This window comes from Anguilla rostrata, chromosome 4 (genome assembly GCF_018555375.3).
Source record: "Anguilla rostrata isolate EN2019 chromosome 4, ASM1855537v3, whole genome shotgun sequence".
Classification (NCBI taxonomy): domain Eukaryota; kingdom Metazoa; phylum Chordata; class Actinopteri; order Anguilliformes; family Anguillidae; genus Anguilla; species Anguilla rostrata.
In genome coordinates, this window is record NC_057936.1 from 51,963,530 (window position 1) to 51,981,094 (window position 17,565).

Genomic DNA, 17,565 nt, shown 5'->3' on the forward strand with positions numbered 1-17,565 from the left:
ACAGTACACAACAGCACAGCGGAGAACTGTGCAGGTGGCAGTTCTTCATAAATTGACTAAAACCTGTTCCAGATGAAGTTTAATGCAGCAGTACCATCATTTAAAATAGTTTTCAGACTCCTGTTATACACTAATGAATTCCTGACAGAGCACTCCTGGTACGCAGGATATAAATATCCTAGATACCTTGGGTCGGGTTCATTTAATGACAAAAACCGTTAAGACACGCATATTAGAATTTGCACTATTGCATTCCAGCAATTCACTATCGGGGTTCAGTGCAACGTGCACCCCTTGCTCAGCTAAGACACCACTATTCCAAAAAGGCACAGCAAACGGCTTTGCACAGAACATTGGGCGGCGTTGCTAGGGAACCTGGTGTCACACTTTATTATCAGCATATATAAAGCATAGGCACAGTAGGAGTCACCCATGTCATTGAGTAATCTTCAGCACATGGTAGGTCTAATCAACCACAAATTATGGTGCTGTCCAGTTTGCAAGGAATGCACCACCACAGAGGTGATGTATTGCAGCAGTTCCCTTTCCCTGCCAATTGCTTCCAGTGCTGGTATCTCTCCTGCAGCTAATACAAGGGTAGAATTTAAATTACCACTTAGGCAAACACAACTGAAACCATGTTATATATTGAATCATGTGTGGAATACATATGAGCACCATAGATATGTGTATGTCTTAATTGTGTGTTATGTGTCTATGTATATATATACATATATATATATATATACATATATATATTATTTATATAATAGTACAGTTATATATATATATATATATATATATATATATATATATATATATATAGTATAACATACCTTTTAATCTTTTCAAAACATTTTTCAGTAAAAAATATTTTTAACTGCATGAAGAGGAGTGTGTGATTTTGACTTTTTTGCTATGACTAATGGACCTTTAATCAGCACCTTTTTAGAGTGTGCGTTCTTCCTACTTTTACTGCTGATACACAATGCACATGAGGAGATTCAATTCAACTTATTTGCATAGTGTTTTTTTTCCGGGATGATGTCAGTGACACATTACAGAAAACTGGGGAAAAGTCAGGCGTGAACCCCCAAAAAAGTGAGTGCTTGAGGTAAAATAAACTACCCAGTGGGAAGAAAAACACCCACTGGTGGCAAGAAAATAAAACTCCCCAATGGGAAGAATAAAGAGGAACCCGGGGAGGCCGTCCTCCACTGCCTGGCCTAGTGTATTAGTTAAGAAAGAATGAACTGTAATAGAAATGTAATGAGGGATCTAACAATACAATAAAATAACAAACAATAATAAATGGGTTTGGCAGGTTACAGTCAGAGGTAGTTAAATCAGCTCGTAAAATAGGCAGTTCAAGCAGAGAGATTTACAGAAAATGCAACTGATGAGCATGTGAACTCTATGGAGTTTTCATTGCATTTGTAAAACATCATTTCTAGCACAAAAGCACCGTATGTGTTGTTTTGGTGTGTTCATTCAGGTTCCCACATTTTCCTTGTGCTGTAGCTCCCATGTTCCAGCTCCCATGAGCCCCTCCTTGCTAGTTCAAGAAAAACAGATGTAGGAGGATCAGAAGCCTCTATTATTCTCTCACCTCACAGCAAGGTGCACCTCCTTGCTCGGCTGTGGAAAGCCCTGAACCGCAAGGCCCAGTGAGGTCTGAAGTCCAGGCGAAACAAACCTCAGCACATTTTACACCACCTTCAGCTGTCGACACACATCTGCGCCAGGTGTTTTTCGCTGTCAGAAAGAGACCATAACCCATTGCTAAAACTAGATTTATGAATTTCATGAATTGTTATGTCAAAACAGATTGTCACAATATGGAGTACATGCAGTATGCTGTAGGAGTAAAGGCAATAATACAGTAGTTACACTGTTATAGAGTCTGGACTATAAGATATGCTTTATGTAGGTTGTAACTGAAATTAAAAAACAAAAATAGATTGCCATGAATAAACTACCTGACCAAATCAGGAGGTGAATAGGTTGATTCCACCCATAAAATTCCTTTTGTGTGCAAAAGCTCACAGTCTAATTCCAACCATGTATAGGCATAGCACGGTAAACAAAACCACCTTTGATATTGGTATTTGAAAACCTCAGTCTCTTTCTTTTAGCAGTAGGACTGCCTAAATTTATTTCGATTTGAAATCTTTTCTGGTTTTCTTATTTTTTAACGTATTTCCTGTGACGAAAGGTACGGGCTCTGTACTGCTTGGGGAAAAAAAAAACTAGCATATGGACTTTGCCGATTTTATTACTTAGGACCCAGCCATCTATTTAGAAAGTGAGGAAGCAATTACCAGCGAGGCTCAGCTCAAAGACAAATGATCTCTGAAACTGCCGTGTCCCTGTCTTGATTCTTCACAGATGTCCTCCTGACTGCCTGAGAGAAAGACGCAGATCAGCTGCGTTGTAAAATTGACTGTCACAGAAGATAATGCACATTTGGGCAGCTCCGGATGTAGACTGACACAGAGTTGTGGGTGAAGAGCTGTTGTACTGCTCGTAAACGGCTGGCTTACCTCTGAAATTGAAGAGTGGAATGAGTAGACCCCTGGCAGACACTTTTCAGATTGCTCAGAGGGGCCAGAAAATTATGGAAGCTCAGTGGGAAGAGATCATGTTGAAAGACTGCATACACATTTTTTTCAGGCTGGTATTGGCTATACAGTGCAGTGATAAAGTATTTTCCTCTTCCTGATTTCCTCTATTATTGCATATTTGTCATTTTAAATGGTTTCAGATCTTTAGACAAATTGTAATATTCGACAAAGGGAAACAGTGTAAACACAAAATACTGTTTAAATTATTATTTCATTTATTTATGAAAAAAAGTTATAAATTACCCATGTGAAAAAGCAATTGCCCTCTTCAACTTAATAGCTGGTTGCACTACATTTAGCAGCAATAACTGCAATCAAACACTTCCTATAATTTGATATCAGCAATCCATATTGCTGTGGAGGAATTTTAGCCCACTCTTCTTTGCAGAACCGCTTTAATTCAGACAATTTGGTAGGTGTTCAAGCATGAACTGCTACTTTCAGGTCCTGTCACAGCATCGCTATTGGGTCCAAGTCAGGACTTTGACTAGACCACTCTAAAACTTAAATTTAGTTTCTTTTCAGCCATTCAGATGTGGATGTGTTTTTGTGTTTTGGATCATTCTCTTGCTGCATAACCCAATTACGCTTCAGCTTCATCTCACGGACAGATGACCAGACATTCTCCTTAAGAATTTTCTGGTGATGTGTTTTGTGTTTATTCAGGTTCCCTTGGTCTAATATTGCAATTTGGTTAATGATCTGAAAATATTCAGCATGACAAATATACAATAATAGAGGAAATTATGTGCAAATACTTTTTCATGGCACTGTATACTACAGTACGACTACCTCTGAACCATGAAAACAGGTTTCAGAAGAAAGGTGTCTGAAGCACATGGTGTTTCAACATAGAGTGGATGGGCCTGTTGGCACTGACACTTGTGGGGAAGTAGGCCTTATTCTGGTTTAAAATGTTGCAACATACTCTAATATGCTTTGCTGAGCATTCAAACATTGCCAGTCTCATTTTTCTCGCCCCCCAAAGATTTGCTTTTTAACCATAGTGTTGTTTCTTACCCTGTCTGTTACGTGACATCAGACTCAATCTCTTCATAATGGGTAACCTCAATCAATCATGTGCAATATTAATACTTAATAGTTATAATAATATTAGCAATACTAATAATAATACTAATTTGGAAGGCAGATATAGGTTTGAGCACATACAAAGCTCTCTTCTCTCCTCTTTGTTTTGTTAGCTCTTATTCTGATTCTGATAACTTTGTGGTGGGATTTACAGTCACTGTAGACATTTGTATAGTACTCTACGAGGTACTGTAGTGTATGTATTCAGTCAAATACACACATTGGTTCACAATGGACCCTAAGGAAGACCAACGTATAATGCTCACTAAAGACACTTTAAGCATTTGATTCTAATAGAAAATAGCAAATAAAATAGCAGAAAGTCATAATCACTATTGATCAACTGAAAACACCTGGCTAAATCAAAAGACTCAGCTCCAAATGTTCATGACGCCAATGGAGATGGACTAGTGTGTGATCTTCTACAAGACCTTACTCAAGACCAGTACCCAGTCAAAGCACACCATCCAGCCACATGGCCAGTCATTTCACTATATACATACTCAAAACATATGAGATTATCCAACATTTGGGTTAAAGGAAAATATGCTTGCAATAATTATATCTTACGAGGACATACATTTCAGTTTTAAAAACTGTGATGTCTCTTTATTGTAGAAAATGGGCAATACAGATCAAAGACATTTTATTAAATGTACTTGCCTCTCAATTATTATTAACTACTGTTAATTCATTAGCTGATGTCCTGTGATAGCAAAAATCCCTTGTTTTGGCCTTTCAGATGGATATCCACCACAATTGCATATTTAAAAATAGCCATTTTTAACATCACTGCAATAAAATAAGAAATCAATTTGCACAATTAACAAAGTACGATATGCAAATCAAACCAATTAATCGTATTAACATTTGTCAATAACCAGCACATTAACTAATATAATGGATATTTTATGGTGAGAATATTTTGGTTTCTGAAAATGTTATCATTCCTTTCCAAAATAACACCACACATCAAGAGGTAACAAACAGTAAATTGAAAAAACAAAGCAATCGATGCAACAAGTTGCAATGCAATGAGAATATACATGGGCTTGGCAATACTAAACTACAATTTATTATCCCATTTTTAAAATAATACAAAGGATTAGAGGCTTCCCCTGTATACCAGAATTACAAAAATGCAATTAGAGTATCATTCAATTGTATCAAAACACTGTTTTACACTAATAACTGGGATTGCTATTTTCCATAGCTTTTATTCAAATGCATGATCCCCGGAGGGCAGATTTTGCTTTACAGAGTAATGTTCTTTGAATCAGGAAGGCAGAATATCATTCGTGAGAGAAGCTTTTATTTCACTCAAATGTTTATGGGGAGGCAGTTTAAAGTTTCTCAGTGATGAGCCGTAGGATATTTAGCCACACATTTCTCAAGTGATGCTGAGTGATTTTAATAAACTGCGCACATAAATACGCTAATGTCCTCGTGGGTATTGACTTCATTCTATAATGTATACTTGAAATAAATTAATCCTGAGCGTAAATCAGCTGCAGGCAACGCAGGTAGTGGCACAGCAGAGAGATTTTTGGTTTTAGTTCCGTCTGCCAAACTTGATACATTTTTTGAATAAATGAAAGCACGTGCCTGCGATCTCACAGCATTCAAGACATACAAAATCGGCAAGATTGCAGCACTTGAAGAACACTGTGAATATATGAATTAAACATAATCCTTTTGTCGGCTGTATCTTTACATCCATGAGATATACGTTCGGCGCAGACACAGTGCAGGGTAGTATTACAAGCTAAATACCTGAACTTATGGATGTTACAATACTCCAAGAGAGTGCGGTGGGATGGAGTCAGCAGAGCCTGAATATCTCCAGTCCACACGCATTGGTAATGCAGGTTACCACCAAGTTCACATGAAAAATGCCACATACAATCAGCTCAGCCATTTGCTCTGTCCAGTCTGCTGCCATCTAAGCTTCTGTTAATTTCACTAACCAGCTTTTGGCCCTATTTTCTGCTGCCATTTTGAAGATACTGTTAAAACAGTTACAACGCTGAATTCAAAAGGTCAATAATAGTATAATGTGCAGCACGCAGATCTATGTAGCCATGTTTTTTATTTTTATTTTTTTTTTGATTAAAGATGTCAGTTTTCAACTACCTAGATTCAAGGAGTGGGTTATGCTATTACAGTTCCTTCATTCCAAAGCACAGCTTTGTGATCTATTGGTAAAATGGCTTAATGTCCGGCCTGTCAGACTTAGCGATCAATACAAATAAGATTTTATAGGTCAGAGGTCATCCCATTTCTATCCAGAGAAAATAATGATAATAAGAATGTGTGAACATGCATAGAAAAATACTGTCTATTTCTATGCACAATACTATCTTTCAAATAAAAGTATGCAATCACTCCACATACAGACATGCATCATTCAATCATTAATCATTGTATATGTACACTATATATATATATATATATATTAGGGATGGTGATTTTCAATTATTTCACAGATCGCGGAATCGCATAATGTGCTCGATTCCAAATCGATTCCTAGCATGGGTAAGAATCTATTATAGAACGCATCTTGGCTGGACAGCATCACTGGTTGTACAAAAAATCCTATTCTTGCAGCCATAACAATGCACATCAGTACCCAAGATTTTCACCATAATATAGTTTTAATGTTTATTGTGTTTATAAAGTCAGAGTCAGATGTGATACAAATAAATTTATTTTCAACACATAAATGTTGCATGCCCACAAAACCAGTATACAACAGCTTGGCTGAATGCTCAATTATGCTTGGCTGGGACATGTGTATTATTTTTCCATATGTCTACGCCTGACTATCGAGTAGCATCTGTAAAAGTTCAACCAACATTCTAATGAACGTGCATCGGTCAAACTGCGGAATGTTCAGCTACTCTGATATCATCCTGCTTATACAACGGTTCAACAACAAAAAGCCTAATTTCATACAAAAAAATGCATTTCAAAATATATATTTGCTTTAAATTGTTCATATTAGATTAAGAAATATCCAATATTTTAATGTAATTCTTCTTTTTTTACATAGGCTTATTTATGATAAATTAATGAATGGAACAAAATTCCAACTCATAGTTGTACATGCATAGTTTTTATGAGAAAATAAAGATCGAGTAGGTACATATCTGACAAGTAATTGATCAGTATATATATACATGAAGGGCCCCTCCATGTGTGTTTTTATGGGATCACTGCACTTAATATCGATTAATTAAAACTGCCTAATGGTGTGCTTAACTTTCTTCTTCGCCTCTCAGCAATGGAAGCAATTTGTCCTGCTGTTTTGGGTGTGATTTGTATTCCCTATCTGTGCCCTAAACAATGTGAGATTGTGTATTGACCGATTCTGTTTATTCTTGCATTCTAAGCACTATTAATCAGCCTGTACGCAGCCGGTAATGCTGACCGTATCACAGAAAATCACTCATATTCTGGCAATGCGCTTTGGCTGACCCACTGAATTGGGTGAATATCAGAAACAGTGTTGGTATAACAAACTGTCTCAGAAATCAATGCTAATTCATGAATAAAGGTGACTACAAACACAGTTGATTCTGAGCAATAAATGTGCTTTAATGATCCTTGATCCAAATCTATCTGTTCCTGTCTCTATGTTCTCCCATGATCTCTAGTACTGCAGAAGGCAATACAGGCTAGTGAGCAACAAATATGGGGGAGACAGAGAATATTTCTGTGATAAGCATCCTGAAGATACAGCATGTACATGTACATGCACATTAAGTAAGGATTACTTATTTACACCTGTTGAATTTAGTTCAAAACATAAAGCAAAAGGGTTTCTACTTTTGAACTTTGCATTAAATTATTGTATTCATAATCACATTTAAATTGATCACTGTTCCAATACAAAGAGGTCTTTGATCCAATACAGACAATTGCAAATACACCCAATCTCTGGTGTGAAGTGCACAAAGCTACAACAATGCTAAAATACTGGAGACAAGTAACAAAAAGATGATGGGTGATCTCGATTTTATTTAATAAGATGTGTTAATCATGAAAAAAGGGGCATTATTTATACAATGTATATTTATTCTCTGAGTTTGAGTTGTGCTTCACATTTGTTGCAGATAGAGACATACTTGCATGCAATACTTATCATATTTATTTATAGCATGTTCATCACATCACTAGCCTCATCATTTGAAATATAATTTTCTATACTCCATATACTTCCTTTTCATCCCATAGAACTTACTGCAAATGGAATACTTATCAGGATTTTTTTTCTGATCATGAAAGCTAATTTAATTGAACATTTCACCTTTTTTGACTTGAATTGGCAATTTAAGTAGATTGTCCACATGAACAGTTGAAAGTGATACAATCTGCGGACTAGAAACTAAATGAAATGGGGTCAGGGTAATGTTGCTTAGGATACTGCAAGGTTATTTGAAAAGTGTTCAGACGTTAGAGAAATTAGGCAATACTGAGAGGGCCATGTTTGAATCAATTATTGAAATGCCATCTTGCAACATTTGGACTGAGCTCATTATTCAGACATGTACCCATATGTTACCTTGTCCTGAGTTATGTTTAATTAAAGAGTCCTTCACTACATTTCAGCCAATTGTTATTTTTAAACAGCAAATCATACTTTAATTATTTTGAATGTGGGGACCTTTTTACAGGTGGTACAGCAGTACCTTCGTAAGTACTTGCAAACTGGCAAAGGTAAAGGGTTTAAAGTTGAAAAGTATTAAACTTATGCTCAACATAGAACCATTTGAGCTGATAATAAACTGTCTCTTTCAGCAGACTAATATGTATTTTTATATTTATTTGCAGAAGCTTTGCTGCACAGATAAAATTCTCTTTATCACACAAATTCCATATGACTTAATTTGCATTATAGTTGAAGCAGTGACGTGAGAAATTAGATTTCACTGTGCTTCAAATTGCACTTTGATAGAAGTCATGTGACAACAGCCCTCATCCTTGTATGCTACATTTGAAGTATTAGTTTTATAGTTCTCAGGAATATTGGTTTTATTTATAAGTTCAGGTGAATCATTTTCAGTAATACAATTTCTGTTTGTACAGTAATAGATTTTTTAAAATACAAATACTATCAATGCATCCTATATATGTGTCACTGTATGTATCCTACAGAGTATATTGACAGTAATAGGCATATGTTCACTCATGAATATAATCTAATATTCATGGGTGAACATAGTAGCAAAAGTAGCAAATAATGGAACAAAAATAAATACATACTATATTGAATTTCACCCTTAATTTCATTTCTAGTGTAATTAATTAAATTCTACACTTTGGCAGCACTCTTATTTTGTGCGCATTTGCTGTAGAAGCAGATTACTTTGCATCGGTCGGTTTTGAGACTACTTACTGTAGGTACAAAAAGATCACACTGGAGGGAATGACATGCAAATTCAAAGTGCGGTACACAGAGTGAATGAAAGATGAAAGCTGGACCCGGGCCAAACCGGAGGCCCCAGACGCTCAGGAGATCAGTACAAAACATACTCACCGATCCTCAGCCCACCTTTAGTTTCCTGGGCTTTCCACTCCTGTCTCCACAATGTGGCAGCGCTACAAATCAAGGATTTACAATACTCTGCAATGGCAGGGCGATCGATTTCCACCCCACCGTACCTCCCACAGCATTCCAGAGCCCTCAGTGCAGTTACGATAGGAAGTAACCTAATCCCCTGTCGTGATGCCATGCACTGTGGAGCTGGATCACCTGACGTGCCACCGCTGAGGTCAAGAAATTAACTGTAAGGGCAATTAAACTGCTGGGGGACAATCAGGCAGGCCAGACTCAGAGAAGCAAAATTGGAGCCAACAGCCAGGGCATCAGGATTAACACCATTTATCTTTGAAATGGTCCCAAGGAAAAGGTGAGTGCTGAAGAAATGTGGAAAAATACAAGATTAATGGCAAGAGCAGACCTTTTCCCTATGCCTTGTGAGCATAAGATAAAGGTGAGCAGACATGTCCCATTATATGACTTGGTATTATAAATGCTAGCACTGCCAACAGTGCATGGCAGCACTCTGGGATTCTTTAACCACTGAGATAAAAAAATTCAGTTGACTCATTTATTTTTATATCATGCATAATCATAAATATATTTTCATGCATTTACTTTATGGTATAGCTTTATGTCCTTTACTTACCTTCATGTTAAACTCTGAAGTTCTTTCCTTTTTTCCCGACCCTGGGCTATACGTACATGTTCTAAACCAAACAAAAACACAAAAAAATAAACATGTCCAAACATGACTACTAGACATCTGTGTAAGGGGCTTTAAAATGCTTTAACTAAGGTGAAAGTCATGGATGCAGTACATCCTAGTCATCTAAGATAATTTAGCAAGCTAAATGCAATTGCTAGTCAAAAAAAAAAAAATTAAATTAACAAAATGACTAATTAGACATCACAAGAGAAATGGTAACAACTGATACAATGCCCTAACAACACTTTGGGTAAGAGCTTTCCCATCAATTATATTATTATTTTAAGAGGTGACATTGTCATTGAGATGATGAAATAGGTGATTCCCTGACTGAAACTCTCCTTTGCTCCCTTAAGAAATCTTTAACAATGACTAAAAAAAGAAAAACAATGTTGTCAACTGTGTGACATGACAGGCAGCATAATGTTCCCTTAGACAGTCACAAATATTTGTTTATGGTCAGACTGCCATTTTATCAGGAAAGAGTTTTGTTTAATGAAGTACAAGCTCACTGAATGACAAACAGATGGTGCTTTTTTAACCAAACAAATTCCTCAGTGCATTACTAATGAGGTTAAACTGTGTCCCACAGGGCAGAAAATATTAGCCTGTGTTTATCCACATTATTGGCAATTGCGTTAGAGAAAAAACGCACTGCACATCCTGACAAAAATATGACACAGCACATGCTTCATTTATTTACGTAGAAATATCACTTCCCTTCCAGAACATTCAAATAAATACCTTATAAGCTCTGATCACATGAAAATTATTCCACTGAGAATATAATAATTTAGTATGTATATTCATTTGAATATTTCTACTAAAGAGGACAAATTAATTACTCTGTACCACCGCAGATATACAATATACAGACTATATACAGTGAGCTCCAGGTTTGGGAAAAGGACCTGTTCGTCTTGATTTGGTTCTATACCCACATTTTTAGATTTGTTGTCAAACAATTAAAATGGTGTATATTCCCAGCTTTTATTTAAGGACATTTTTAAACACTTTGGTTTCACCATGTAGAAATTACAGCACGTTTTATACATACCACGCTGAATTTCACGGCACCATAATTTGGGATATATTCATGTCATGAAGTAGTCATGTTTAGTGCTTTGTAGCATAACCTCAGCATGCAATGACCACTTGAAGTCTGTGACCTATAGACATCACATACGGAGTATCTTCTCTGTTGATGCTCTGCCAGGCCTGTACTGCAGCCATCTTCAGCTCCTGCCTGTTTCAGGGGCTAGTCATCTTAAGTTTTCTCTTCAGCATATCAAATGCAAGTTCAGTTAGCTTCAGATTGGGCGAATGACCTAGCCAGTCAATAGTTTTCCAGTTTTTAGCTCGAAAAACTCCTTTGTTTCTTTAGCAGCATGTTTGGGATCATTGTCTTGCTGTAGGATGAAGCATTCTGCCACTGCAGTCAGCAATTACATCATCAAGTAAGATAAGTGGCCAGTACCTGTGGCAGCCATACATGCCCGAACCATATGTTTCACAGGTGTGTGTGGGGGGGCGGGGGTGCTTTGAGTCTTAGGTGGTTCCTTTCGGGCTCCACACTTTGCTCCAGCCATCATCCTGATACAAATGAATCTTTGCGTTATCTACCCACAAGATATTTTTCATGAACTCTGCAGGCTCATTTATTTACTTCTTAGCAAACAGTAACCTGGCCATCCTACTTTTGTGGCTAACTAGTAGTTTGTACCATGCAGTTTAGCCTCTGTAGTTCTGTTCAGCAAGTCTTTTGTGGACAGTAGTCACTGACACATCTACAACTGCCTCCTGAAGAGTGTTTCTGTTAGGCAGGTACTGGGAGATTTTTTTCATTATGGTGAGAATTATTCAGTCATCAACTGTAGAGGTCTTCCTTGGCCTACTAGGTCCTTGGAAATTACTGAGCTCACCACTGCTCTCTTTCTTTTTATGGTTCCAAACCATTGATTTTGGTAAGCCTAAGGTTTGGCCTGTGTCGCTGACTGTTTTCTCTTATTTCTCATCCTCGTAATGTCTTTTTAGTGCAATTATATATATTTCTATAATTTGCTCAAACATACATTGCTCAGCGGATATATTTCATGAGTTCACATAATTTATGTGATACAGACACACATTTTGGACACTACACTTTAGTATTAATTGTGAGTTTGTGGAGTATCAACCTCTATATCAATACTTAAGGTTTTCTTTTGCTAGCATTAGTTCTTTATATTAGGCACTTTCTTTAGCTTTTTTTGTGCGTAGCGGTGGCCATGTAGTGGCTGAGTTTACCTGTCTCAGTGCTCTGTGAACTCTTGGGTGCTCTCATTGTGCAGCCATTAATACTGTAATGGTCAGCTACCCATACCAATACTAAACTTGTCAAGGAGGTTGTTATGAACTGTGACTTGAATGACCCCTTTCTGTGAGCTATAAAGTGGCTCACACAATCATTGGAAAATTATATTGAAATGAATAACATGTCTTTGTGAGGTCCTTCCGATAGGTAGTGATTTTAAAGCATAAGTTCCATCACAAAGACCAAAAGTCTAGGGGATAAAAATTCAAAGTCGCTTTGACCATGGTCAAGTTTATCTTCTGGGAGTGGCCAGATGTACCATGCCCCCCGGGCAATGCTTAGATCAGGATGTCCCTCAAAATTTAGTAGGCCAAAGGCAACTTTGAATGAGCTATAAGGTGTTCATTGGCTGAGAAAGGGAAATAATACTCAACTCACTGAAGAATATTGATCTGTATGGCATCTGCAAGAAGGAAGTCATGTCTAAAGAAAACATGTCAAAGACTGGCAGGCCAGATTTGTGAAGTCTGTTGAATGATTATCTAATTTTAATGATGAAAATAGAAATATATTGAAATGCAATTAAAATTTTGGCATCAACTGGAATATATCCATGAATGTATCTATTTATTTTTAGAAAGTACATGAATATTGTGGCTGTTCTATTTCCCCTAGAGTTTCTGCGATTACCAATTTAGTGGAGCAGTTACACTACAATGATATCTATTAAATTTATAAACTTCTTTAATTAAAAATGGCAGTTTACTTGGGAGACTCAGGATTAATCATTTTTTTAGATGCCTGCAGTGTTTTGTAGCCATTTTCTCTGGCAGGTTTTTATGCTGAATGGCCAAGCTGGGGGGAGTTTAATTTGATAAAACTGGTGTCGCATACAGCAAGCAAGATAAACCCTAATTCAAATAATTGCCATGTTCTCACTATTTATCTCATAATGTTCCAATTAGAGGGTTTGAGTTTGCACTGCTGTCTGGTGCGATTAGAAGGCATTATGTCCATAAATGACAAACACTCAGTCTTGTCATCTGCAAAATCAGCCAACATCTGATCACACTGCAACGTATCTTTGCTTAGTTTGCATCTGCGTGTGAGAGGGGTGGTATATCAGATTGTTCAGGAAGGATTTCCCAATTTAAAATGAGTATACTCTAAATAACCTGTTTGAAGAAGCCAAGCATTACAGAAGTCCCATGGATTGGAACTATACATAAATTAGAAAATGACAAAATCTTGCTATATGCTACATGCCCATACCATAAACAATACCCACACCACAAGGACAATGTTGTGTTGTCTAATATTAAACATAAATGCTGACTGGAAAGCTCCACATTGATTACTTGAGTATTATAACATGCCTACCTCGTTTTTCCTTTGAGGGGGCCATTGGAAGCTAGTGGTGTGGATGTACATTGTTGGCTCATGTCTGGCCGCATCAGGTACATGTTATCTTTCCATTTTATTCTGTAATTTCCAATTAGTACAAGACAGTGAGCATGGCACCACATTATCCATTTAAATGAAGAATGCTGCAGTGTCACGCGACTTTTAATCAATCGGTATAAACTTTAGAATCATTGACGACACGTACAAATGCTGTATGTTACTGGCCAACAGTTGGTTACAGTTATTTTCACAGGAACTTTCTAAAAGTGTAAATGAGAACTAATTGGCTTAAGTGCAATATACAAATACGAATTAGGCTAGTAACGAAGGCTACAACGTTGGGCCGACAGTAATTATAAGCACGGTGATTATTTTCAAATTCTAGGACACTCAAACTGTTGTATAGTTTTTTTTTTTTTTTTAATAATAGTGTCCCGGTGGTGGTGACTGTGGTAGCCTATATCAGTCATAATCCCGAATTCATTCACTGGTCTTCATGCTTCGGTACATTTTATTTCATTTAATACCCCGCCATATTTACAGCCTGCAGATCGCCCTCGTCAATTTCATTCTGCAGGTGCATCTGCTCGGAGTTACTGATGGTCCGGCGTCCTCAGACATAGCTTCGCTATCTTATTTCAACGATTTCTTCATAGAGCATTTCTGCTTACCTTTTACATTTTGGTGTGCTGCCGTCGTCAGAGGTGTTGCATCCTGCAGTCTGCACGGGTTTGCAGTGCCTCTTAAAGAAACATCCTCCACTTTTTTGTTCCGATTGATCCTGCTATGTCTGTTTGGGTGGATTACAGTTTCAATCAAAAGTTATGTATATAAGTCCATGGTTTTTAACATTAGTTCATTAACCCACAGGGTTAGAGAGTGGATGTAAAACCAACTGCTGGAGGAGAGCGATTACATACGTTTAAGTCTTTCAGCATGAAGAACCCACGCAGCTAACAGACTGGAAGATACGGTCTCTACACTGTTCATCACCAGGGAAATAGGAAAAGGAGATAGGCTACACAGAAATCTTCAGGTTGTGAGTTTTGTTATCTAAGTTGGGGGCTCCGCGCGATGCAAATTAAGTGAAATAAAGCAGAAACATATGCTCAGAATGGATTTACTGGATTGTAAAGGATTGTTTCAATAGGGATTGAAGAAGAATTGCAAAATCCCCTTTTTGTAAATATTTTTCCCTCGGAAGATTGTAAAGGTGGAGCGATTAGGAAAGGCTGATGACGGACCTATTAATCCTTTCAGTGCATCAAAGGCACCAAAAGGTCTTGGAAACGTTTGGATGGAAATCGGGCGAATGTTTAGACCGCTTTATGGTTTTATATGAAACTGGTGATTAGTGCTTGGTTTACTTCAGGAATTCGTTCTTTTTATTTTTGAATAATTACTCATTTTCCGCTCTTTAATTATGTTTTGGGTGGTTGGATAATGATCCTTATTCATTTGTGAAATTCCCAATATATCAATAATTTCCACTTGAGATATTCCTGTATCTAAATGGAATTAGTTGAGATTGAAGCCCCTTGTAAGAGGAACAGACATGGTACATGGGCGCAGTTTGCTTCACGGTAAGTCACATTTTTATGACTTTATGTCATTGTATGCACTACTTGAAATGCTGTAGTTCCGTGATACGGAAAAAAATATTTGTTGGTTGGCAGAACGACCGTTGATTTTCTGAAGATTCTTCGCCTGTCTAATGAAAAAGAAAATCCATGCGGTATTTCAGCCTGGTAGGCTATAGCTTCCCTTGTGTCAATACTGACTGCATGGACGTTTGCCGCCGGTTAGTAGACATAGTGTGAGAAACGTTTAATGTGTTTGTTAGTATTAATTTCCTAACGAAATGGTATGTGTTCGTGTCTTAGCGTCTGGTTGCTAAAACACATTAGCTGCAGTGTAGTAGCCTGTGTCTAATAGTATTTTTAAAAGGCTTTAAACGGATATTAGTGCAAGTATAAATAAAATAAAATCTTGGGCGTACTTACGAAGTTGCTTAACTTGATGTACGAATATGGACGCCACCGGCTTGATCAATTTAACGAATGTATGCTGCATGCTGATTTCAACAAAGCCACCGGAAAAAAAGCCGCGGAGTGCGGGGTCCATGTAGCCTAATGTCAATCCAAAAGATGTAGCAACACTAAAACGTCTTTATTTTTGTCATGAGTTGTAACAGCAAACGTAAGTATTTGGTCAGTTTGTTTTCCTTAAATCTCGAAATTGTGTGAGAAAATAGGGTTAAACTCTTCAGTGCGGTAGTATTTTACTGTCAGTCGGTAAGTGTCTAATTCGCCTTGCGAGTGCAGTATATTGACGCCTTTTGAAATGCTGTCATGAATGCATCTGAAATGAATTCATATATGGACTGACTTCCGATTAAAGGCTAATACAGTAACAAAGGAAATGAGTTTATGTCAAATCAAAGAAAGAGTCATGTTATAATAAACTATAGCCTACCTGTACGTACATTGGTGTTCGCTTTATCAGTTTCAGTTCTTGTCCTCTATGACAGGATAAATACTCCTTTTGCCTCTCCGTATATTTATTAATTAATTTAATTTTTTGCAGTTGTTGCAAGTCTCATCATACTTGGGTTGTCTGGTGCAACAAAGAAGGAACAAGGTAATGCATTTGTCCATTTTAAAACCGTATTGCTCTTTTATGTTCCTGCTTTGCTCAAGACAAGTTTTTTTTTTCTTTATTCTTCCAATAAATAGGCCTAATTGAATAATTGCGAACCTTAATATTGAGCTGTCTGTATTCGCATACACTTTTGTCCACGGACTTCTCATTAATTTAGTAACCTTTGTCATTTAATTCTGCTGCCGTTTCTTATCAGATATGCTATTCATTCCAAGCTGTAACTGTGTTTCAGTGAAAAACAATTCAGGAGTCCAACCAGCAGGTCAATGTGGAACCTGGGTCAAAGAACCAGAAGGAGGCCTATTCACTTCTCCAAATTACCCCAACAAATACCCACCAGAGCGAGAGTGCATTTACATTCTTGAAGGTAAATAACTTGAAAGGGGGGGCGGGGGGTAGCTGTGTGGGGGATTTAAAACATTCAGCACTGTGAAGCGATTTTTCTATGCATGAAGTAATGCCTTCATGAGGAATGAGGCTGACAATTCAGACTTGAGGCTGACAATTCAGACTTTTCATAACATTTACATAACATTTACATCTACTCTTCAACTTGCCTACAGATTTTTGCAGTTATCTACAATGTATTAGCTATCTACTGTTAACTACAATGTATTAGCTATGTTGAAAGCTTAATCAGAACAAATGCTTTACTATACTAGGACACCAATATACTATAAAATGGGTTAAGTGACTGGTATATATCTAACACTTTTCAGTTAATAGTGTCCCTTAAATTGTTGTCTTTGTTTAAAAAATAAGTACAAAATGACATAAAACAATAAATGAGATAAATGGATGATATGAGGTATTTACTGATTTAGTGAATACTGGCCTCTGATGATTCATAATATCCCTATAGCATTTCCAAATGATTATGTTTTACTGAATGTAGTTGTAATACAGTATATTTTACGAGAGTAGTCATTTCATAGTTTATTGTCAGTCCTTTAGAGTAAATGGAATTATAAAGCAAATTACATCTTTAGTCTTTTTAATTAACTTAAGAAATCACATTAGATTTATCTGTGGAAACCATTAGGCTAGCTACATCATAACAAGATTACAAAATAATCAGTTTAGTCTTTCGAAAAATCATAATTCTAAACATAATGTATTTATTCTATTTAAATTTCTAAACAGTGAACTCCTTGCTATAATCACAGTATATGGTTGAAAAGTTAATATAAACACACAAATCACGGTGAAAGAAAATGCACTAAAATGTTGGCATTGATTGATT

At 36.9% G+C, this 17,565-nt stretch overlaps 1 protein-coding gene and 1 long non-coding RNA gene across 5 annotated transcripts in view; one reads left to right on the top strand and one right to left on the bottom strand.

Annotated features, from left to right (window-relative positions):
- Positions 1-844: 844 nt before the first annotated feature.
- Positions 845-14,417, bottom strand: LOC135253612 (uncharacterized). Of its 2 annotated transcripts, XR_010329662.1 has the most exons (5): positions 14,333-14,417; positions 9,905-9,965; positions 9,253-9,632; positions 2,322-2,404; positions 845-1,755 (listed from the first exon to the last, which is right to left on the bottom strand). It is a non-coding gene; the product is annotated as an uncharacterized LOC135253612 (long non-coding RNA). The 2 variants fall into 2 exon arrangements; XR_010329661.1 differs by having other exon boundaries at positions 9,253-9,965.
- The window catches only part of neto1l (neuropilin (NRP) and tolloid (TLL)-like 1, like), a 68,578-nt gene continuing 65,430 nt past the window's right edge, over positions 14,418-17,565 (top strand). For 2 of the 3 annotated variants that reach the window (XM_064333137.1, XM_064333136.1), the window contains exons 1-3: positions 14,419-15,244; positions 16,248-16,301; positions 16,555-16,689. In XM_064333137.1, coding sequence (XP_064189207.1) covers positions 15,217-15,244; positions 16,248-16,301; positions 16,555-16,689 — 217 coding nt within the window. In that variant the 5' untranslated portion in view covers positions 14,419-15,216. Of the gene's footprint in view, positions 15,245-16,247; positions 16,302-16,554; positions 16,690-17,565 lie in introns of all 3 variants that reach the window. The other variant, XM_064333138.1, reaches the window with a different exon arrangement.